Source organism: Pungitius pungitius, chromosome 6 (assembly GCF_949316345.1).
Source record: "Pungitius pungitius chromosome 6, fPunPun2.1, whole genome shotgun sequence".
Classification (NCBI taxonomy): Eukaryota; Metazoa; Chordata; class Actinopteri; order Perciformes; family Gasterosteidae; genus Pungitius; species Pungitius pungitius.
Genome location: NC_084905.1, coordinates 17,666,726 through 17,691,404, shown reverse-complemented (window position 1 = coordinate 17,691,404; position 24,679 = coordinate 17,666,726). Strand labels below are relative to the sequence as shown.

At 44.0% G+C, this 24,679-nt stretch overlaps 3 protein-coding genes across 3 annotated transcripts; all 3 read right to left on the bottom strand.

The window, feature by feature from the left end:
* Nucleotides 1-489: 489 nt before the first annotated feature.
* LOC119195456 (shaker-related potassium channel tsha2-like) lies at nucleotides 490-3,945 on the bottom strand. Its single transcript, XM_037450380.2, has one exon. The coding sequence runs from the start codon at nucleotides 3,407-3,409 to the stop codon at nucleotides 1,964-1,966; it is 1,446 nt and encodes a 481-aa protein (XP_037306277.2). The 5' UTR covers nucleotides 3,410-3,945; the 3' UTR covers nucleotides 490-1,963.
* Nucleotides 3,946-12,770: 8,825 nt separating this feature from the next.
* Nucleotides 12,771-13,744, bottom strand: LOC119196438 (galanin receptor 2a). The gene has a single exon (XM_037452131.2). The coding sequence runs from the start codon at nucleotides 13,723-13,725 to the stop codon at nucleotides 12,802-12,804; it is 924 nt and encodes a 307-aa protein (XP_037308028.1). The 5' UTR covers nucleotides 13,726-13,744; the 3' UTR covers nucleotides 12,771-12,801.
* Nucleotides 13,745-16,223: 2,479 nt separating this feature from the next.
* LOC119196298 (parathyroid hormone-related protein-like) lies at nucleotides 16,224-24,126 on the bottom strand. Its single transcript, XM_037451861.2, has 3 exons — nucleotides 24,052-24,126; nucleotides 17,963-18,081; nucleotides 16,224-17,389 (listed from the first exon to the last, which is right to left on the bottom strand). Exons 1-3 carry the CDS (start codon nucleotides 24,124-24,126, stop codon nucleotides 16,999-17,001), a joined length of 585 nt encoding a protein of 194 aa, XP_037307758.2. The 3' UTR covers nucleotides 16,224-16,998.
* Between the last annotated feature and the right edge of the window lie 553 nt (nucleotides 24,127-24,679).

The window sequence follows — 24,679 nt, the reverse complement described above, 5'->3', positions numbered from 1 at the left end:
GACTAATTTGTATATTTCTTTCACCCTGCACTCATCACCGCGTGAGTCCCTGAAGTGCAACAAATCTGAGACAAATTGTCCCACACCGCTGTGCAGAGGACGGAAGGTCAGTTTCAGCACCGCGGACAGCGCCGGTTGATTCTAAACATACGTGAGGGAATTTCGAAAACAGCATCATAGCAAACAAGCAAATATATTGTTACTTTGAGATGCCCGTGTGACAGTTAATAGAATGCTGGGGTCAAAAAAAACACATTCAAAGCTAAATCAGGTCATCGGACCTTTCAGACTGTGCAATTTGTTATATATATGTTATATATATGGGAGCCACATAAATCCCCCTACATGTATCAGGATGACAGTTTATTAAGTTATTTGGTTTTGTGGGGAGGCAACACAATGTACACCTGTGGATGTAGATTTGCATTATATTTACACACAAATTACTTTGCTGTTTGCCTCCTGCAGGTTTGCTCTGTGAAGTGAAAAATAACAAGTGGAATATTTTCTAATTCATGATTTATTTATAAAACGATTAAGTTAAGTTCACATACATGTTTAAATTAGAAAAATAAATATATAATCATTACATTTAAAAGCACTCGTGTCATGCAGACGTTACGTTGCAATGTGCTTATGTTGTCGTTTACAACATGCTGCAATAAATCTGAATGACACGTGGGTAAGTTGCGATTCCAACTTTGCATTTAAAACTGCATAAGAAACGGGAAAATTAAGTAATACAAAATTACAGTGTACAAAGGGCTTTTATAGAAATAAAGCGTGGTCATTAATAAAGCCGACATAAAAAGAATGTCGTTTTTCTTTTGATAATAAACACGGTCTCTATAAAGGGAGACTGAACTTCCCAAAGAGTTTCCTCCATTAGTTCTCTGGAAACACTGCCAATGCACAGATATCAGCCAGAAAATGATCCAATTGAGAAGAAGAAAATACCACGTTGTATTATGTTGTGACTTTAAGGGAAAGACGGTTTGTATTTGTCTGCATGCTATGAGTAAACAGAAAAAAACAAAACCCACTAAATGAACAGTGAGATAAAGCAGCCAGACCTCTGCTGACCTCATACTTAACATCCGGAGGCATACAGAGTAACATAGCAGGCTCTTAGAGGCTTGTGCCTAAATCAGTCAATGCCAGTTGCAACAAAGATATGCTGAAATATCCTTTTTACAAGTTGAGCTTGGGCACAAGCTTTGTCTGCAGGGATGTTTATCCTCCACAGAGTGGCGCTCGGTGCTCATTTCTTCTGATCCGAGTCATATGAAAGATTATTTACAAGCTACGAAAAACAGTTGATTTGTGTTCTATCTCTCGTAGTGATCTGTGTCCATTTTAGGAAAAGAATCCCATGATTATGGCATGTTTGCTGTTCGCTCCTGGTGGCCAGGGGCGTCGCGCGGGCCCTTTGACGCACGGCTGATCTCTCCTCTTCTACGTGAACGTCTGGACGTTAGGAATATGATAGGATGTGTGATGGATCTTCTCAGAAATAGGAAAGCAAAGTTGGGTTCGTGCGTTAGCTCCAGCTTTTTAAATATATATGTTTGTCTAAAATAAGAGATTAAATATATAAGTGAATCTCTCTACATTCATTTTATCGTTTGATGTTTTACTTTCCTTTAAAAGGTTGAGAAGTTTGTTATCGTAATATTAAAATCAAATATTCCACGTGGAGCGTCTCATATACGTTTTACGCGTTGGTGCGCAGCTCCTAATTGATTATTACCCAAAAGGTTTTCACTCGCCAAGGAGTGAATTAAAGAAAATCCTCCCCTTGGTGTAGGAGTATGCATGAAGTTCTAGCACTCACAATTCACCAACCACCATAGACAGTTTGCGCAACAACAACAAAAACACTGCACCATCCAATGTGAAGGAGCCTAAATTGTCGGATATGTCCACCCAATGTCACCTCACCGGAAACAGGTATCCCAAGGTTCTAAACATCTGTCAGTCTCGCTACGTGTGTCTCCACCGGGGTTTTGTTTGGATATTTCAAAGCTTCTAAGTCGTCGCTCCCCTGAGAGCACTCCGTTTTGGAAAGCGACTGGTCACTTTTGATTGAATCACATTCCCTTAAGGAAGGCTGCTGCTGCTGCTGCGGCTGTCCGCATGTCACGTGCACGTACACGACGTTTTCTTCATCCTCGTTCTCCCTGTGGTAGAAGTAATTGAAGTTTGACACGATGACGGGGACGGGCAAAGCAATGGTTAGCACCCCGGCGATGGCGCACAGGGATCCAACGAATTTCCCCCCGATGGTAGTGGGACACATGTCCCCATATCCCACCGTGGTCATTGTCACCACGGCCCACCAAAACGCGTCGGGTATGCTTGTAAACACCGACTCGGGGTCTTCTGCTTCCGCAAAATAAACCGAACTGGAAAATAAAACTACTCCAATAATCAGGAAGAATATGAGCAGCCCCAGCTCCCTGAGGCTCGCGTGGAGCGTTTGGCCGAGAATCTGGAGACCCTTCGAGTGTCTGGAAAGTTTAAAAATCCTGAAAACACGCACCAGACGGATGACCCTCAGTATGGCCAGAGACGCAGCCTGCTGACTGCTGCCCTGGTGCTCCGCAAGATCCAGGCCCAGGGTGATGAAATATGGAGCTATGGCCACAACATCGATCAGGTTCATGATGTTTTTAAAGAAAGCTGCTTTGCTGGGACACGAGAGGAACCTCATGGTGAACTCAAAGGAGAACCACACGATGCACAGCGTCTCCACCATGAAGAAGGGATCCGTGAACGGACTGGGCTCTTGGCCGTGGGCGCTTCCATTGACGTGATTGGCCGGCACTGCGGGCACTTCTCTAAACTCGGGTAAAGTCTCCAAGCAGAATATGATGATGGATATTAAAATAACCATGACCGACACAATGGCGTTGATCCGCGCCGGCCCCGAACTCTCCGGATACTCGAACAGGAGCCACAGCTGGCGCTGATACACGTTGTTGGGCAGCGGGCGGTCCTCTTCCACCGCCAGACCCTCGTCCTCGCGGAACATCTCGATGACCTCTTCGTCGATTTCGTAGAACCGCAATTCCTCCAGGAAAATATCCACAGGCACACTCAGGGGCCTCCGGAGCCGCCCCCCCGACTGGTAATAATAGAGGACGGCGTCGAAGCTCGGCCTGTTCCTGTCGAAGAAGTACTCGTTTCTCAGCGGGTCGAAGAAGCGCATCCGTCTGCGCGGATCTCCCAGAAGCGTGGCCGGGAAGCGCGAGAGGGTCTTCAGCTGCGTCTCGAAGCGCAGGCCGGAGATGTTGATGACCACCCGCTCGCTGCACTCCTGGTCCGCTGGTTCCACATCGACAGCATCCTGCAGCAGGGGCGTTACGACCACAGTGTCGTCGTGGTTCTCCTGGGACACCACGGTCATCTTTTTACCCCTCCGAGGGTAAATCCGTCACTCACCTCCCTCAGCGTCTCCCCCCTTTGCCCTTTTGCCCGAGGCGTCCTCCCAACTTTCTTGTCTCATGCGGGCCGCACGAGGACTTTAAAGGTGCCCTTCTTTTTTTTAAAGCTCCCCCAACTGCTTTGGTTGGTATTGTATCCAAAAACGTTGTGCGGTTGTTGATTTACACCGTCCTTTTGTCAGATTAGTGCCTCTGAACTGTCAACTTTCAATGGTGCAGACAGATCTCCACTTGCTTAAGCTATTCCGATGGCTACGGCTATCATATTCACACCATTTTAAACTCCAAAGCCCTCCCCAAGTTGAAAGAGCAGATGACATTTGCTGCTGCTGCTGTCCCTCTCACATTCGCTTGCTTCACTAGCAGAGTGATTTACAAGTAAATGGATTGCCTCACAAATGTAATCTCTTTCATTTTGATGTGCGAATGAACACACCACGTCTCAGCCGTCCGGTCTTGTTTTATTCCCAAGGTCCAAATATACGCTTTCCAGATCCCACAGTCCACTCAAAAAGTAAGGCTCTCGCCCGGGCCGGTCCCTCATTCATGAAATCACGGCGCTATTCTGGTCACAAGGGGAACCTCGGGGACCCGGGCCGGGTGGGTCACGGCCAAAAGTTATAGAAGCAGGAGAAGTGCCGAATAGATCCAGCTTGTTGAGGTTAGCCGTGGGGGGCTAGCCTCCAACAGCTATAAAATGCATCCTGAAATAAATACGATTGAAATAACCTGAATGCCTTGAAGCAGTGGGGGGGGGGGGGGGGGCTCGTTCAAGGAGCCCTCCTGGATCCAGCCAGTGGAAACTGCTTGTCTGACACTTGAGTAAACCGGAGGAGATCTTCAGGAAGCTGTAGCCAAAATAACATCCAGTGTTCAAAGCACTTAAAGGGCTCAGTTGTACAACTTGGGAGAGATGGGGACCCCCCCCCCCCCCCCCGGGGTCGCTGAGATGCTGGGGTGTCACAAACAAACAGCTGCAAGCACTTTCAATTGTATACGTTCCCTTTTCACTCCCTGCTAAATCCTGTGCAGTCACCAACACAAGCTCGAGTGTGACAGGTGTAACATTTCTATTGGACTACTATTGAAGATTGAATGATAAAAAAGCATATAAGAAAAGGCCCGGGGTTACAGAGTGAAGTAATTGAAGCATTGTGATCTATTTATAGCAAAAAAAATGTCACTTTCATTCCCTGCATCGAGGTCTTCAGTCACTGTGGAGCAACAATAATAGCCCAAGGGCGATAATCAGTGTTGCTAAAACCAACCTGGACAGTTGGCACTATTATGCTGATGCGTGACAATTCTGGTGTATAACAGGCCACCACAAACTGTATGTCAGAGGTTTTTTTTTCTTTGTCAGTTTAACAAGCATGGGTTTCCCAGAGGAGCACGGTTCTTTTTGGCCTTTTCTATCACTGAACAAAGGTTTGGATGTCAGAGTCAAATGTGAGTGCCAGGACACAAAGCCGCCTGCTGCTAATGTGTTAGCACATAGCCTTCAACAAATGGCTGTGTGGGTCATGGCAAGGTGTCAGGCCTTGATTGTAACCAAGGAAACAAACAATAACAAACAATAGCAGAGGAATGGACATTTGACCCTTGTTTTCCGACGGACAGAAGAAAAAAAAACTAAACACTGGATTTGTCAAGATCCAGGAACCTGTGCCACCTTTATTCATCCTTTTTCAATATGTGTCACTCTCCAGCAGTTGTGCCTTCTAATACAATTCATACATCTACACATTGAGATGGATGTGCGCGTACGGGCATACTGACAGCCTGTAAAGAGACGTAGCCTGGGAGGCTCATGCCATAAACCCTGCAGGATGCATGAATGCTGACAGCGAGGAACCTCCCTCCGTTATTAATGGCTCAGCCTATGAATGCAGGAGACCCCCATGGAAAGAAGATACTTTTGGCTTCACTCCCACCAAGGAAACATCTGCTTTCTCTGTGTTGTTCAGGGTGAATGTAAAGTTGAGAAGATCAGTGCGATTTGAATGACATCATGTGTCATTATGACTTGACAATTGCGATAGCATAACTTCATCTCATCATCTCATCTTCAACCGCTTGTCTCGGGACTCGGGTCGCTGGGGCAACAGCTCCAGCAGAGGACCCCAAACTTCCCTTTCCCGGGCCACAGCTACCAGCTCTGACTGGGGGGATCCCAAGGCGTTCCCAGGCCAGTGCAGAGATATAATCTCTCCACCTGGTCCTGGGTCTTCCCCGGGGCCTCTTCCCAGTTGGCCGTGCCTGGAACACCTCCCAAGGGAGGCGTCCAGTCCTTACCAGACGCCCAAACCGCCTCAACTGGCTCCTTTCAACGCAAAGGAGCAGCGGCTCTACTCCGAGCTCCTCGCGAATGGCTGAGCTTCTCACCCTCAGCGATCTACTGTTTTAAGCTCAGAGAGTAGAAAAGACAATAATGTTTTTCCTTTAAAGTCAGTGATTCTTAACACTTTGAGGAATTCTTCCTCTTTAGCTTGTTTTTTCTAAAAATAGACAAAAGGAGGTTCCTTCCTATGTCATCACAGACGTGAGGTCATCACAGCGGTGCTTTATAAATATTTAGCGTGTGTATTTCTGTCAGTGTGTATTTGGGTTAGATTGGTGAATGAATGCATGTGCGCATATCGTTGGTGTATGAGCGTGTGTGTGTGTGTGTTTGTAATAAATTGAAAGAGGAGTTTTTAGAAGGTCAGCAGTGCCAGTCAACAGCTCCTTCGGAGCACATCGAATCTAGTGCCAACTACTCTGCTCAAATTGAAAGAGGGGCATTTGAGCGGGTCTGACGTATGCTCTGTTGGGCTCGTGATGACAGCGTCTCAGCCGCTGGAACGAGTCTATAAAGGTTGAGCCACATCTAGACGCCTCTGATTTAAGAGGCTTTACATTAACTCTACAGACGAAGTACATTATTAATAAAGGATCCGACTTTTCTTTCCAAATAACATGCAAACAAATGAAGATTTGAGGTGTGTAGTTTCTCAATGAGCAGTGATTTAGGGATTGACAAGTTAAATGACTTCTACACAGCTACTGTATGTTACATCATCCTACCGGGGCAATATGCTGTGTGCGTGTGTCTGAGTGTGTGTTTAAATTAGAGATTTTATTCACTCGTTACATCGTGGTGAAGCGCTGCATACATAAAATGCTTTTGAAATTATGGTAAGTAATACAAACATTTAAAAGTATTACGTTTTCAACTAATTCAGCCCCTTTCTACCCTTCAGACACTAGGCCACACTCGACTTTGTTTACAAAAAAAAAGTTAATTGCTGATCAGATCACGTTGTCATCATCAATGCAGCAAAATTGATTTGTGCTTTTGAGAAGATTTGTAACCTTGAATATAAAAGGGATTTTCCTTGTTTATTCAGCAATTTATTATTACTTATCAGCTGACACATTGACAGATACAAACCATCTTCAGTTAGCTAATGTAGACCAATAAATACATCAACCAGAGCATCAACGCATAGTTTCTTCGGGCCCTTTTTAAGTATGTTTTGATGTCACCGTGCAGCAATGGGACAACAGCTATCTGAATGTTTAGATTCCTGATGTCCGAAGCGCTCTTGTTGTTCTTCTTGTGGTCTGAGTGGTACCGACCGATCGCGTTAGAGTGGACTCTGTTTTGAATGCAGGTAAACCGTACCAGGTGGAAGCCAAGTAGGTGGAATGCATTGGCCAAGTTGCCGTCTGGGAACCCACGGCTCTTAATTTGCAAGTGAACCGTTAACTCAATCGTCAATAGCCAATGGGTTCTGATGATGCAATCAGACGCAATCAACAAACTTCATATGGTGCACTGCATACATTTTAGTCTTCACTCAAAAGCCACGTACGTATGGCTGAGGCGTGAGCAGCACGTGGGGCTGAATCTAATTTAATAGTGTGAACGTTTTTTGCCTCATGAGCCCTACGCTGTGTTTCTGCCATCCTCATCACGCGCCCTGCAAGTCTCCCCTTCGCCCCGAGGTGTCTGAAGCCGGGACCCACAGCGTAGAAAGTGGACACCGCGGGCCGACCTCCTCGCCAGTTCCTGACTTTTGATATCCACCAGTTTTAGCCTGCTGTCATCTTGACATTCGTGTTTTTGCCGATCGCCAACACGGCAAGCGGCGAAATAGGAAACTGGATTCCTCGGATCCGGAGGGCAGGGTTCCTTGGAATTACCTCTGCGTGTCCAGTACCACGCCTACTTGGGATCAGCATTTCAATCTTTGATTGAGCCTTTTCCTTTTTTAGTAGACGTTGTCAGGGCGGATCTGTTCACAGGAGGGCCGCACACGGGTTATTAATTACAGGTTGACTTCAAAGGCCACAAAGGTGAATCATCTTTGCTCTCAGACTCCCTTCTTCTCCGATTCAAACTCGACCAGTGTCAGTTTATGTGTGTAACACCTCGTCATTCTCAATGTGCTGTGAAAGATTTAACAATACACCTGGATGCATGCATATATTAAAGTCATTTGTTAGGCCATCTCAAATGGGAGGACTTGCTGATTTTTAAATCATTTTAAATTGAATATCTTTGGGTTCTGGAGTGTAGAGAAACATTTTCAGCCTCTGTGAAGTAATACATAAATGAACCAATGGCATATAATATAATCACTAGTAGCCGCCCTGCTCCCTCGTGCTGCTTTCAGTCAGCGCTTGAATGACTGCGTCCATGACACCAATTAGAGCTTCAGTCAATAAGCTCCACAAAAGAAGTTTTCCAATGTGCTAAATGTGTCACTTACACCACCCATTCACATCCCCGTTAAACCTCACATGAAACGATGTCCTGTCGTCTTTTACATGCGTGATGAAAAGCTATAAGCACCAAATGAAGCTGGTGATGCTGGTGACTTTTACATCAGCTTGATTGTTGCTAACATATTAATGCCAATGCTGTCACAGACAGTAACTCGTCTCCTTCGGATGTGAAACAGATTTTCATGCTCTACTAAGCATCCTGACTGGTCTCTTTTCTCAGCAGACTCTACAGCCAAATCATCCTAGAACTTTCCGCCTGTACAAATAATTTCAGTCGAAGCAAGCGCACGTTTTTTTTTCCTTTTTTAAATTATTTTCTTTACAGGAAGAACCATGTTTACGCTTTCACTCACAAGGCCTCACTTGTTCACCAGCTCAGAAGTTTACTCAGTGTTAACTCAAACATTTTTTTTTTTTTTTTGTAGTTCACCTGCCATGTTCCTACATGTCAGAGTGAGCTTTACAACGTAAACAGACGGCTGAACCGTGTTCTCGGGTCACGCTGAGGCCGCTGCTGACTGTCTGACAGCGTTTCTCAACAAATACTTGTGCCTGCTCATCAATTCCCCCTCCTTGTGATCTCAAACAGCAATAGTTCAAAGGACATGGGGTGGATTTGTTGGCTGAAGTGCTGAAGTTTAAATTATTATTATTATTTATTCTCCATTGTTGCTGGTGGGAGACTCACTCGCTCTTTTTTGTTGTTTTTTCATGGTGTATTTAACCGTTGGCTTGTGGGCACAGAGGATTTGTGGATTCCCCATGCACGGTTTAACTGGTTTTGGGAAGATGACACATGCCTTATAATGGAGGATGCCATTGCCATCATAGTTGTTACGTATCATACATTTTGTTCTACATCCATATCCATATCAAAGAAAACGGTGATAAGAACGGAAATAAGAAACCAACATGAATGTTGGAACTATTGCTTAATTTTGCAAACTGTATTCCTCTGTAGAAAACTTCAACACCATGTGCTTCAACAACGTGAATCCAGCACATTAAAGATTCATATCAAGAAATGATGTTCTTCTAGATGCTGTATTTTCAGCTTTCACCAGAGCTGTAATTGAATCCAGCTCAAAGAGCAACCGTCTGCTGTGGAACCTTAGACTGCTATAAATAAACAGGCCGCACTGCTTCAACACTCGCCTATATGGCACATGGAATGGTTAGCTCATGGCAAGAGCCCTCTGATCTTACAGTATGTAGCCACAACTATTTTCTGTCAGCTATGTGCGTTGCTTGACTCGAGTACTGTGTCAAGGTCTCTGGAGAATTCACAAAATTGAGTCAGCCTTTACTGTACAACGGCGTAACATGCATCTGTGACTGAATGGTACTGTGTAGTGTTGATGTTGCTAACGTGGTAATTTTCTAATTCATTGGTTAAAGGTAATATATAGGTACAGTAGGTCAATAAAGATGCATTAGTTAACATGAAATGATCATTTGGCTCAACCACTAGACGTAGTGCACTTAAAGAAAGACAGGAAAAGAGAATGATCTTTTCAAACTAAATGAAACGTATTTATACTCTTCACTAATAAAAATATGTTTGTATAGTTGTCAAAGCTTTTTTTACTATTTGATAGGATAATTTCTTTGAGATAAAGTGCCACTGGTTCATATCTTTTTTAATGTCCATATTAGGTTGCTAGCAAACAATTGCCTAGTTGTTTATCTTAAAGAAGCTTGATCTCTTAGCAAGATAGAAAAACAACTCCTGGTAGCATTAACTTTAACTTGCTTTACTATACTGAAGAACCAAAACAGGAAGCATGTTTGTGCTTTAAATATACTATGTACACTCTTCAATGAGCAACAGCCCATTTAAGCTGTACCAAAATTAGTGACAGAGATTACACTCTATACGTTTGCATATCTGATTATACATTATAATGCTGCACAAGGAAGTGAGGTGATGGTTATTTTAAGGAATGTTGATCCATCTCAGAATGCTGCTTCATGTAGTAGATGACTTGTGACCAGGCAAAAAAAGGCATTTGTCTGATGTTTCTCTTCTCATTACGATATCACCTATATTACCAGAAGACATCTGCAATAAAAGACATTTCCTCTGCCCATCACCTTAAAATTCCCTCCAGATGTGTCAGTATAACGTGACGTGATGATGTTTTATTTACATCAATTATTACCAGTGGACCTGTTGCAAATGAGAGAGCAGCAACAGTATTAGAAGATAATAGGTGGATGCGTTGATCACTCAGGAAACATCACATGGTTATTGCTAAATAATAAGCTGGTGGAGCACCTGTGACGAGCAGGAAATGCTGCATGATCATTAAAAATGAGTTAACTTAGATAGGGGAATGGTGAGCATTGACTGTGAGTATTAGCTATCACATATTAGATATGAGAAAAATATTGATTGATTTTTATAATTCAACCGAAAGTTACATATAATACGATGATTATTGCACAGGTGACAAAAGACAAAACAATAAATATAATTACAGTGAGGTGACAATTCACAAAGCAACGAAACTAATGTTTGCTTTTATTTTTTATGGATAATCCTGCTTTGTTCAGTGCAGCTGCTGTACTCTGAAGTACATTCAGTTCACTTAAAGCTCTTTACTGCTTCGCCGTACCCGGCATGCTGATGGTATACACATGACGGTCGGTACGAGTGGAGCCAGCTGCCCTACGCCAGAGAGAAAGGTCAAAAGTCAGGCGGCCTAACTGACACGGGGAGTGGCAGGTTGTCTCCCATTACTGCAGCGGCCGCCTGAACTCCAGCCAGACTGCATGTTCCCTCTGCCCAATATGTCTGCTTTCTGGGTAACAACAACACTCGCCCAGCGCCTCCTTCCCGTCCACGTCCGACCTTTAGGCGAGTAGCTGCCGGAGGGAAGAAGAAAAAAAAAAAGCGGGAAGTCAAGTGCGTGTTGCTGGTGAGCAAAGAATGGCACAGTGAAGCCAGCGGTGTCACCGTCGATCCACCCGGGGGACAGAAGGTCCTCGAGGGTCAAGCTAAATAAAGAATCCCTAAAACACTTAGGGTTTGTAAGGTGTCATTTATGCTATTTTGCTAATGTTTATTATATAAGCATGTCATGGACATCAATATCTGAACGGGTGGTGTCGTCTCGTGTCCCGTCGAGCTCTGTATCAAAACAGAAAAGAATATTATATTTGGCTATTGGGAATAACTGCAAAAATATAACAAAAGAAAACATTTGTAACCCGTGTTGACAAGAGCACCACCTAAGGACAGTACAACTGTATTTAGGGGAAATATCTGAACAAAATAACAACACTCAGTCTGTGAATTATAGCTGAATACAACAATACATTTACAGTTATTCCACTGAAATTGTTAATTTTTCTGATTGTCCATCACCGTATCTTTATTTTATATGTATGTTCTTGCATTCTATAACACTCTGAAACAATTACGATCACACTGTGAGAGGTGGGAGTGCGGACATTCTGACCAGCGTCGTTTTTGATGGCTCAGTATAATTATATGAAGGCTGCATGTTGCCCATGGTTTATTGTGACTAGTTAAGGTGGATCATATTTAACGACCATCCACTGCCACGGTGGGTAAACTTACTGAATGATTTGTCGTTGCTTGATAGATGAAGTACTCAACCGGTGAAAGTTTAATCGTCATGTGAGCATATTCAGTTTTTTTTTGTGGTTGTTGCGCTTAGACCTTCGTCTGTGATGGAACACTGCAATGTAAACGTACCGTTTGGCATGAAATAGCTGTTAAAGAAACGGAGACCAACTTTACTGGGGAGTAGGAATATGTCAGTAGACCCACACCTTTTATTACAGTAAGTTAACACGTCAGATAGGCCTGCTATCCTGTTACGAAGCGTAAATGTCCAGGATTTCTTATTGGTGGCACCTGTGAAGGCACAAACGTGCCTCACATATTTTGTAAATGTCAGCAAAAAAGTGAAAAGACGAGACACGACTAGTGTTTTCCCTTGAAATGCAAACATTGGCAAAGCGTTCCTAATAATGAGAAAAATACATTAAAAGAGGAATCATGTTAAGAAAATATTCATGCATTAGTACTTTTTGTAATTGTAGTTATTCAAAAAAGGTCAATGCATTTTAGTAAACCAAAAGTTATGCAGCAGAGGTTGTCTCAGTAAAATAAAACCATTTCTTAGAAAAGCTCCACACAGAATTCCAATCAGATCTTCGATTTAGGAACTGCCTGTAATAATGATGGTGTTTGAATAAAAGAAACAAACCTTACATTTTTTTTTGTAAAATAAGAAAATGACTGAACAAGAAAATCTAAGGGACGGAAGGATCTGCGGCAGCAACGTTTTTCAAAGCAATAACACTTAGTACTAGTTTAAAAAAACACAGATTGAGTTCTAAAATTGACCGTTTTTTGTGGCATTTGGCAGTAAATGAACATATAAAAGAAATCCTGTCTTCTAATTACCACATTTATACCTCAAATAAGTAGGGCCAAATCAGAATGTAATCGCAAAAACACCATTTTGAACAAAAGCAGTTGATTTGTAGAAACAATAAATATAATAGAGTGTCCCTAAATGCCACCAACTCATTGATCCGCTGTATCTTAAAGGCTGTCTGTGGTGAGGCTGATGACCTGTGGCTCCACTCTGTTCCTGCTGCAGCTGAAGAGCCAGGCTGCCCTCCTGTGGCGGTAGCGCTTCGACAGCAGCACGTAGAGCACCGGGTTGACGCACGGGTGCAGGTACTGCAGCACGGTGCAGATGAAGTAAAACGTCTCCCAGGCCTGTCCGTGGCGATACCGCCCCAGGTACAGACACAGCTCCAGCACGTAACCCGGCAGCCAGCACACAGAGAAGGTCGTGGCGGCCAGGAACACCATGATGGAGGCCCGGCGGGTGTTCCTGGCGCTGGACGCCGTCATCACGGGGCTCTTGTGGAGAAAAAGAGCCAGCCGGACGTAGTTGAAGGCGATGACTAGCATCGGAACAAAGTAGTACAGGACGAACTGGCTGAGCACCACTTGGTAGTGGTGCTCGTGAATGGTCGGCAGGCAGAAGGTGAAGTTGGCCAGGCTCGGGCCGAGGCTCTCTTTGGTGGCGAACATACGCAGCGGCAGGCTGATGAAGAAGCTGAGGGCCCAGACCAGGACAAACATGAGGACGACCAGGTCCATGGTTGGCGGCTGGTAGGGGTTGGTGATGATCATGGCGCGGGCCATGGACACTGCGCACAGCGAGTAGGTGCTGGCCGCCAGGCTGAAGGCCAGCAGGAACTGGTAAACCTTGCAGGACGTGTCGCCCAGGGGCCACGAGTGACTGACGGCGGAGTGCAGGGTGAAGGGGATGAGCAGGAGGGTGAGGAAGTCGGCCAGGGTCATGCTGAGCAGGAGGACGTCGAGTCGGTTCTTGCGCAACGTGTTGTACTTTGCAAACAGGGAGAAGACCAGCAGGTTGGCGCAGAGCCCGATGCCCAGGATCACGCCACAGGTGCAGGCAAAGATCAGCACGTAGGGGTTAGGGACAGCCATGTTGTCACTGACTTGACTTGATCACCTTTCAAATATGAGAACAAAGACAAGCATTTATTCATTCATGTTTTGGATAGTTTTTTTGTTGTTTTTTGTCATATATGATGGAGAACTTCATATTGTAGGGGATTTTGACTATTATTTAGAATGCCAGACAAATTTTGTCATATTGGGCTCAGGAAAAAGTAAAATGATCAAAAAGTATTTTCTATCTTTGTTGACCAAATATCATCAAAATAATAATTAATTGGAGCTCAAAAGCATTGTGCTATGAGTGAAAGAACTGAGATACATCTGTTTAATATTGCCACTTTTATTTCTAGTATGGCCGAAATTATTATTATTTTCGGTTGAATTAAATAGCATCTGAAAGGCTAACGTGGACCTGTAGTGATAAAACAAATATACGTATGAATATGTATGTATCATACCACCACCAAAATACACATGCCGCAATATTACAAAAATAAAAAATGTTCTATATAGCAACAGCAATATGTTTTTATTCAATTAACATTTTGACAGCCACACTATAACAGGCGTGTGTTGCACTAAAATGGTGCCAAATGTAACAGTTCTCCATCATTTGGACTCACCGTCGTCGTTCCAGTGGTTTCTTCAGGTTCATGTTCCTGAGGGATCTGTCCTCACCACGTAGACTTCCATTTCCCTGGCGTCCATCCTGTTGAACTGGACTGACGAAGGGAGAGGTGGCAGCCTCTCAGGACTCATTACAACGTGTGATAGGTGAATGTGGAAAGAAGAAAGGCAAACACCACTCTCGCTCAAATTGATTCTGGTTGACTGGGTTTAAAGAGAAACAACCTCGGAACAGCTGCTCAGGAAACAGCGCTGCACTATACCTCCCTGTTCTGTTACTGTCATTAGAGTACGTACGAGTATCTTTCATCTTTTAGTTAAGACAAGTGAACCTTTAATGGAAGTATATCAGTCTGTTTGAGCCGGACTGCGTCTCTGTTTGTTGGGAACTTTCCTAATCTGTTAAAGCCTCTTTTTTTTAAGGGATTTAATTCCCAGTGAATGAACTCAATTGCACAATGACAATTGCATTGATCACGATGACTGTTTCTCCCCTCCTCCGGAGATATTAATGTCTCTCTCTCCGTTGTTTGATTGATTTCTTCGGTGTGAGCTGCAGGCTCCTGGCAGCGGTTTTTATCAGGCTTTCCACAGCATTTATGACTCTGTGTCAGCTAATGGCCTACGGTGCAGACTGCTGCTCTTAGCACAGGATATAGCTGATGCTGATGCACCTGCTAACCCGTCCATTACCAGCGGCCGGGACATTCACTCAGCAGCTGTTAAAAATGCCACATGTTCTCAAGTGGGACAATAACAGCTTTGTTGTGCTCTGTTCGCTTTTAAAAAAAAACAGTTTTGACCCATAATCTTGAACTTTATTTTTCTAAAATAGGAGATTGAACAAAGGCCCATTCATCCCCCGGCTTCGTCTTTTCTGTTTTTGTCCATTGAAACTTCATGATTGAGATTTTAGGCAGAGAATTGGTAACTGACCTGTAGATTAGTTCACTTTCAAATTCATAGTTTTTGTTATACTACATTGTGGTAAATCATTTGTGTAATTTGATGCACCATAAAGCTCAAATGATTAGCCCAGTAATCGATTCGTAGCTCAACAGGAGATAATCAATTGTCGTCATTGAAACACTTTTTAACACCGTTGAATTTTCAAATAAGATGTGCTGCTTCTGTATAGTTGAAGAGATCACAGAGGGTTCTGTGACATGATGACAGACAGGTATTTTTACTATAATATAAATAAGATGATCATTCATAAATGTTCAGCACCTTAAAATAGGCAGTTGACTCTGCTACAGATGGAATGGATTTGCAATAAATCTTTTTTGTTTTACATAATTGTATGGTTTTTGCTCTAAGTTATATAAAACCTTGCATTTAGTTTATCACCATAATACCATTTCGTCTGGTGCAAAGGGGGCAGAAAGTATTCTGTTTACCTGATGCAAACAACACTTAAATAACATACAAACACATTTCCGACGTCTATAGGGTTAATACAAGGCTAACTATTTATTTTCAATACCAATTAATCTTATGGTATAATTATTAAAACATGTATTATATTATTACAAACGGCAATGCAAGCAATGTTTTGTGATTTGCTCGAGTTCAAAATCACTCGAATGGAATCTAAATGTTTGCTTTTAATCATTTTATCTCAATCTGTCATTAGGCTTATTGCAGTAGTCAGTGTCACCATGGTAACGCAATGTTCAGGCACCGTTTATATAGGGTTGCCTGTCCACAGTCAGTTCCAAAATGCATATAAAATACTCTTGATTTGTAAAATCCTAAGCTGATGTCAGCAGGTGCTACAATGATGACCTGAAAAGAGCCACGTATGACTTCAGGATAAAGACACCATAAATGAAAACGTTCTATTAGCTACACCTTTAATGCTTGATTAACTGGAAACATGTACAGAATGCCCTCAGTGCATGGTGAAGAACATTAAATGATTCTGACAGCCCCCGACTTAGGCTTGTTCTATAAAAATAAACTATAATATGAAATGGTGAGAGTAGACTTGATGAAGCATCCAATAAGTTACAAGTCCACGGGGGATCTAAGTAAGGAAAGGAAAGCAGAAAACTTCCAAAAGAAACATCAAAATAGAACTCAACCACAAAAGAACATGTACAGGATATAACTAAAGTGCATTATGGAATTTAGTCAGCAGCACCATGATACATTCACAAAATAAATACACACTTTCAAAGTGAAATAAATTATGGCAGAACGGTTTGAACAGATGTACGCAGTGAACAGCCTGTGTTACAGTAACTGTAAGTTCACGATAGTCAACATGGAGCCAAACCAAAAAGTAGACCACTCGGCCTCCCAATTTTTTGAAGTTACATAATAGTCAGGCAATAAATACTCGTGCACTCGTTTGGTTAGAGATGACAACATATGGCTTTGTTTTGAAGTCAAAATTACAGATGCCTACAGGTGTTCCAAAATAAATATGGACCTAAAAAGATGTTGTGGAGATATTTTGTAAAAAAAAACATTCTGATCAGATATATAAACTCAGCAAAACATTATCATACAAGCACAAACCCAGGACGTGATACGAAGTGACTAAGTCAGCCATGAGTAGAGTCTCTCAGCTCCCCCCCCCCGCTCCAGCTGAGCCTATGTGTCCGTGTCTTAGTGCAGTTCCATCCCAACGCCTTCGGGAGTCTCTTAACCAGGTCGCTGCGTCCTTCACGGCTCCTCGGCTGTGACGGCCCGCGCCCGCCTGCGCTTCTTGTCGCTCTCTCTGCGACGGCCCAACCTCGCCTTTTTTTTCCTCTTGGTGGCCCCTTTAAGTGGCTGGTCCTTGTAGGCCACGGCCTTGTTGGTCTCCTGTGGCAGGTTGGGGCCCTCTATGTCCGGGCTGAACCCGGTGGGGAGGTTCTTGGTGGCCCCCGGGGGCTTCTCGTGCAGCGCGTTCCCACTGAAGGTCTGGATCGGGGCTCGGCTCTGCACGGGCGGAGCTCGCTCGTCGGCGGTGTGCACCTCGTCCAGCAGCTGCTGCAGCCACATGCGGCGCTTGAACTCCTGTAAGGAGCGGCCCTTGTCGTGCATCAGCTGGGCGTGGCTCACTGACCTCTTCCTGTTTTTTGCAGGAAAATGAAGAGCCAGAAAAACAATGGAGGTTGCGTTAAAGCTAATGAACACATCGTAAAGGGGAGCGGCATGTTCAGGTTCAGTTTTCCCTTAATCTACAACAGAAATGTTCTTTGTATTTCTCCGCAACTATCATTTAAACAATTAAACCAGACGCCTTCATTTCCAAGTCAGCACCAACAAAATCTGAGCTTTTTCCTTTCTAATTTCATGATCCACCACTGAATGGAGCTTTCGCGTGGAGTTAGAAGACTTGAAAGCAGAGACAGCTCACCAGGACAGCTCAGTACAGCAGATGGCAGCATAAACAAATCTGTGAGAGCCGGGACTAATCTAAGCACCAGGCCCCCCACAAAAACAGAGTTGAAATGGAAAAAACGTCTGGTACCTTTATTTAATCTGATCAATCAACTATGGATGTGGGTTTTCTAATCCAAACAGGAATCTTTCATGAAGCTTTGTTTCAGTTCTTTGAAATATTAACCAGCTCTCCATTTTTCAAGTTTCACATTGCCTTAACTTTTCTATTGTCCTCAAAATGATATAAAGGAGAACTCACGTTCTGCTACTAAGTGCAGGAACCGGTCTCCCGTCAAGAGTCACTGGTGAGCACAGCAAGAACACAGCCAGACTCCACTGATGAAGCATGACTATGGAGCACATCCTCAAGCCCAAGATCTGAAGGACACAAGAAACAGCAAATCAGTCACTTCAACGAGAAAAGTGGAACTTTGTTCTCATGAACTGTCCACTATTCGAGATGCGGTGCAGCTGAAAAATGTTGCTCCGTTCCCGAGTACGTCAGCTGCCCAGAGCAACATTACTTGTGCAAACAGTTTATTAAAGTAAAAGAGAAACATAGACTTACATATTTACAGTAAAATCCACAAAGAGCTCAGTCTGCAAGCTAGTAAGCAAAAATTCATTTAAAAAGTAAAAAGAAAAATTATTCTTCCAAATGCAATCTGGCCACTTCAAAACTTGTGTCCGGATCGGTGTGCAGGCAGCATGGGGAAATCCCCCGTCACTCAGCTCCATTCATTTGCCTCCCAACAGGGTGGGTTGAGCTATTTATTTCTCCCCAGCGTCCCAATTGAGAGACAGATAAAGACGGAAAGAGCAGCGGCTGTAGCAGCAGCCCATCAGCTGCGGGGCTTGCAAACTCCACCCGGCGTTGCAGTAATCTCATGAAGAGTTGTGATGAAGCATCTTCTCTGGTGGCCGGAGCCGGAGCGCTGTGCCGAGAGAAGGGGGGGGGGGTGTGGGGGGGAAGAGAGGGGGGGGGGGGTTTACAGTCCAGCTCTGTGCGATTCTGTCTGAGAAAGGCACTGTGAGAAAGTCAAACTCCTCTTTGTGGGAAGAAGAGGAAGACGAAGAAGAAGAAGAAGAAGAAGAAGAAGAAGAAGAAGAAAAAGAAGAAGGCACTACCTTAGCCCCTACCCAATAAGTTGAATCCTAACACCCTCCCCACCCTTCCCTCTCTCCCTCCCCCTCAGCCCTTCACACACACACACCTGCTGTGACAGGAAGGTGGCTCCCGTGCAACATCCCTTAAAGCCCCACAGCAAAGAGGCGCACTCTTGCTCAAGTTCACTTATAAGCCGTTTCTCATCATTTGAGACCAGATCCAAGTCCACTGATTATTTAGTCATAAATATGTCCAAAAAAAAGTGACAGGTGGTGCACCGTTGGAGGTAATCGTGGGTTACCAAGCAGAGTGTATAAGGGGAGGGGCAGACCTACTCCAAAGTAAACAGCCAGGCCTAACCACAGTCCCAAGGGAGAATGACCATAACCTCAGAGAAACCCAACCCACAGCTTTCTCACTGCAGACCATTCAATTCGCCCCTACTCCGCCTCAGCAAACCAGCTCACCACCAAATGGTTACAGTGGGCGCTGAGGTATCCTCCGTGTCCACCTAATAAAGAAAGTGGAGATCTTTGCATTAAGTCGGCAGTACGCGCGTTCAAGCCCGTCTCGGGCATCCAGCAGCTTTTGTGAATTGAAGTAATAAACGTCATAAATACACAGACTGCAGGTCAGCCGTCTGATGTGAGGGTCAGCTTGTGTGTGGATGAAACTGCATGTGTTTTTAGTAGCACCTTGAATGACAGCACTGCATGACCAAGTGTAGAAGTGCATGCAGCAAGGGCAGGGCTTTGTAACCACTTTGAATGAATTTTAAACTCAGCTCTGTTACAATACTTGTACTTTTGGAAGCTTTGGAGGGGACTTTTTCCACAGAGCCACCATAAGGTTTTGAGTTGATATGCCTCAACAAGTATTGCATGGATTACTATAAAACCGCCTTTTGGATGATTCATAATAAGCTTTGGGATGTATAAGCACTCCTGTCCTCATTGGGTCGAATGTTAGCATTGGTAACGCACTAAATGAACATGGTTAACATTAAACCTGCTAAACACTGACATTAACATTGTTATTGTCAAAAAAAAGGCAGCATGCAGCTCAAAGAGCGCGTCACAGTGCCTTTATTTACAGCCTCACAGACTTTTCATTTTTCTATTTAATATCTCTTTAAGGTTTTTGAAACTTACAAATGTAGGTATTGCTAAATGTAGTGTAGTTCAGGAACTTCAACATTTCTAATGTACCATAAATACAGTGTGTCTTTGCCTTTTTTTAATGGGTTTGTGGTTGAAATTGTTTGTGAGCTGACTAAAATGAATACAGTCCATTCAAAAATCCTGAGTCATTAATGTGGTTACTGCACCTACTTTCACTGTTTTACTGCACGGAATAACTTGCATCTCTCCTCATGAATAAAACCCATAAATTATTTCTGTGAGCAGTGATGATTAGTAGAATCACTTCAGGCTAGACTGTAGACCAGTTGGTGGTAAATTACTTAATAGAGGGCTCAGTATTTTACAAGCAGCCATGATTCAATTCAGCAAGAGATCCAGGGGTTTGGGGCTGGGACAAATATATAGTGGACCCCCCTGCTGTCTCCAAGACTCGGCTTTCTTCTGTTTCCAGCGAGTCTGCCTCCTCGAACTTCGAACACTTTAACATTTGGAAAGGGAAAAAATACCTCATTTGATTCCATTCTGCAAGGACTTTACCTGCAAAAAAATATTTGAAAAAAAAAAAAAATCCCATTTCCTGGCAGACAGCAGCGAAGGGAACAGGAGCCAGGAAAGCTGCTTTTGATTCATGCTAAATTGCACTCTCAACACAGAGCAGTATTCCCGTCCGTTTTTCATCCTTTTCACACTGCGCCTATGCTTCACACGTACAGATCATATATATATACACACACTCCTCATTCAAGCATCCAGCAGACACACACACACACACACACACGTTCTGCATCCAGAGAAACACCCTCAATTCATTTATAATTGCAGAGTTCAGCAGCTATTTTTGGGTGTTGTACCAATTCCCTCTTATTTGCCCGCACAATTATGTCATAAATTTTAGCTTTAGTTGCAGCCGTCCCTGCTTTTGCTGTGGTGAAAAACCCAGAGTCACCATGTACTAGGGCATCTACATTAGTCTGCGTTAATTCCCACAAAAAGTTGCATTCTGTTGCTGTCAGCGTTTATTCTATTATTTTATTTTTATTTTACAACACCACTCCCCTTTAATTCAGAACCCCATCCCAGTTAAAAGGGACATTTCAACGTTATGGTAAAGTGTAAAGAAAAGACATGTACACTCATTACATTCAAAGTCTGTTTAAATAAGTAATTATTCACAGGCGCACATGTTAAACATGACATTCTACGAACTTATATAACACGTCCAATATGATCTGTAACTGTACACTAGACTGCAAAGAACCGAATCCAAGGTTTCACAGTGTATTTGATAATGGTCCCTTTATGATGCAGTCGGGGCTTTGATCGCTCGGCCATTTGTTCACATGAGAACTTCAGGTTTGTTATCCTGGAAAACCTCACTTGAAAAATCACTTCTGCGGAGTTACTTTCCCCTCATAATGGTTTTTCAGCTATGAGTTACTGTGCGGGCCGTTTGGGTCATTTCATTTGAGGCACGCTTCATAATGTCGTATTGTGGGCGGTTGGGAGAGTTTTTTTTTCTTCTAATCATTCACACCTTCCAATCATAACTGTCGTCCCAGGAATGCTCTTTATTCGTCGTGACCTTCTTCAGGTTCAGCTGTTTTCAACAGCTCTCCTGCAGTGGCACAGGGCTTTTTTTTTTCTTCTTCATGAAAGCACAGTAGGTGAAATTTAAAAACTGATGCCCTCTGTTTTCTTTTTGGTCGGTTGTTCATTGGTGCTTGAAATGCGTCACATTCAATTAGGACAGCAGTGGGAGAAAGCGCTGCATCAAAATCCAGAGACAGAGCAAAGTTAAAATTGTGTAAACTTGAGGTGACTTTGATGGATTCAATTACATCAAATGAAATCAATTGTTGAAGGTTTCCCTCTTTCAGTTTTGTCATGTTGAAAGAATTCAAGAAAAGAACACGCACCCCTGCTGCCATTCTGGATGTAGCTACAGGCTACTAAGGAAAAATATTGCCAGTTAAAAGCAGTCATGTTTAGCACAACATAGTTCACATCCTATATATTTCACACGTTCAAATTTACATGTTTTGAGTCAATGTTTCCAACCGCAAAAGCAGAATTTCAGGTTTTAAGCCACAATGCACAATGGAGAGTTTAGTCAGGATGTGAGAGAAGGGTCACCGCTCCACACTACATCCTGAACATTACCTAATTCCTGCTCAGGGTTACCCAAACAGGTCCTCCTCCGTCACGCATTTACTAGATCCGAAAGTAGCTGCAAGATTTGTCTGTTTCTGTTTCTGCTGCTTGATATACGATAATCCTCCTCAGGTAGCGCTTTGGGGCTTTTTTAACATTAACCATAAATGTCAAGCCACTGGAGACAGTAAGTCGGGGAGGTCCTACCAGGACAAAAGCATGTTGTCCAGACTCAGTCTAGAGCACAGGTACATTAAATCATTATTTTTCAGACAGGAAATATCTGCCACTGGACATTTTGCCTGTAAAATGTATGTCTAAGATGAAATGATTCCTGCCGGGCAGCTCTGCTCTCTCATGTTTTTACACTCATCTATTCAATGCTGGAGCTTGTTTAAAACCGTTAAACGTCGTTCATGTTAGGATTAAACCGTGTGTTTGATCACGCACAAGATGGGATTTAGAGGGATGCAAAAAGCAGAAAAACAAGTCCAGGGCCAAGGTCTTTGACCTGGCCGTATAAGGTGGCCAATACATTAGCATTTCTCTCTTGGCATGTGTTGATGGTTGGGTGTCTGACTGTGGCCGACCTCTCTGCACTGGCCCTGTCCTCCGAGCTCTGGAGAAGGGGGGCGGGTGGGCCTATTCCTCACTCCTCACCCCTCAACCCCCCCTCCTCCTCCTTCTCAAAACCCTAAACCGCGAGCTGCCCCATGTCTGATGCCACCCTCTCACTCTCCTGACCTCAGTGGCAGACCCCAGACCAGCTGAACACAGCCTGGATCGCCACACAGCTACCACACAGCCACCGCCAGTGGCCCCCGCCCGGCCTCCCCCACCCTCCCCCCCCCCCCCCCCCCGCCGCTGACCTATCACCCAAAACATTACCATAAACTTCTGCCCCTGGCTGCCAAGCAACACACGCAGCAGCAGCTCACAGTGGGACTGTGCTCTGCCCGTCCATGTAAAGATAGCTCTGTCTGAGGGGGGAAAGTGGAGCCGGCGTCCAAGGGGGTAAGAGCTCTCTCGGTTACGGCGGCGTTTTACACGCAAGCATAAAAGCTACTGTGGTGTTTTTTTGTGCTCTGTGGCTTGTGGCGATGCCGTGGCGTGGCACGTGGAGCACACACTTCTGCCCGCTGCAACAAACCACTGCGCAGCATTAGAGGGCTGTTGAAAAATGCTGCTGCCGGTGTGCAGACCGCTTAAAATTGTTTTTTTTTTTTTAAATGACCCTCAGTCTGCGCGCGCTCCACGTCCTCTACGCGCTCGACAAGGCGTGCCGATTCGCGTTGCCTCCGTCCCGGCGAAAATTGAAGAATCAATAGAGAGTCTGATTGAGAAGACCACACGCACATGGTGTTACAGTAATGACGGGCCGAGGCTGTTTGTTTGCACAAGTGAAGAGCAGGCTCAAATCGTTAATGAGTGCTTTGCGTCCAGCGTGCAACCACAGCTAAGCCAGTGGGTCAACAAGGTTGGCCAAACTAACCACTGTGCGCGTGTGTGTGTGTGTGTGTACTCAAAAAATAAAATAAAAGTTTACATGCAGAAACTGAAGTCTGATGAGTCTTTCAGACCACTTTTTTTTTTCATTTGCGTGTGTTAATTTGTTCTTACATCATCTGCAAGCACTCGCTGTAATTTTTCTATATTTAACATCATTCTATATTTACTTGTGCTCCGACACACAGATAGAGTTTTGTTTTCACGTTGAAAAAAAAAAACCTGCTTCACTTGAAATTTCCAAATCGTTATAATGCGCGGCGCGAGCCAAGTGCACTTCACCAACTCAAAGCTGATCCATTTACTGTAAACGAGCTTGTCTCTGTTGGTTTCCTGACCAATTACTGTACAGGGAACTTAGGTCCTGTATTTATTTATCCATATGTTATTTTAAATGGACTGCACTCAATGCCCAGGCCTTGTTAAGCGCTCTCGTCCTACCGTGGGACATGCTAGCAGGCCTTGGCAGGCGGACAGACACGCGGATGCTGGAGGCGGCCTCTGGACAGCCCCCATCCTGCGTCGAGCGGGGGGCCACCCGCTCTGTGCTCACCGGGCCACGGTGACTGGCACGGCGTTCCCCCCGGCCTCACTTTTTACCTCTCAGCTTTCTGCTGCTGCGGGAGAACTGGAGAACACTGGGCCCTTTTAAAGCCCCCGTGAACATGAAAGGATATCAAGGCCCACCAGAGAATAGGAAGTGTCACACTATGCTCGACTTCATTATTTAAGTATCATGAATCTACTCATATGCGGTGGGCTTTAATCCAACATGAGTGAAAGTAATTTGATTTTGAAGGTAACCGTGCAAAAATGTGTCTTTTGACTTTTTAATTAAGTCCATTGTTTTAGGCTTTTTCAATCGTTTTTTTGTTCCAGCCTATTACAAGTGAAGGTTGACTTGTTTTTTTCTTTGTCTTAAAATACAAAATAGACAAAACAAGTCATTCTTGTTTCTTTTATGGACATTCACGAACACAATTGAATACAACAGTAATGAAAATAAAACGATTTGAGATGTCGAGGATGACTTCTGTGCCACAAATGTTGGATAAATCCTCCTACAAGT

What these genes read in the sequence shown, in the direction of transcription:
- LOC119195456 (XM_037450380.2), bottom strand. Translation starts at nt 3,409, where the DNA reads ATGACCGTGGTGTCCCAGGAGAACCACGACGACACTGTGGTCGTAACG.
- LOC119196438 (XM_037452131.2), bottom strand. Translation starts at nt 13,725, where the DNA reads ATGGCTGTCCCTAACCCCTACGTGCTGATCTTTGCCTGCACCTGTGGC.
- LOC119196298 (XM_037451861.2), bottom strand. Translation starts at nt 24,126, where the DNA reads ATGGGGGCTGTCCAGAGGCCGCCTCCAGCATCCGCGTGTCTGTCCGCC. An exon ending in GCCTGCTAGCATGTCCCACG is followed by an intron (nt 18,082 to 24,051) that starts GTAGGACGAGAG and finishes TGTGTCCTTCAG; the next exon opens with ATCTTGGGCTTGAGGATGTG. An exon ending in CCTGCACTTAGTAGCAGAAC is followed by an intron (nt 17,390 to 17,962) that starts GTGAGTTCTCCT and finishes TGCAAAAAACAG; the next exon opens with GAAGAGGTCAGTGAGCCACG.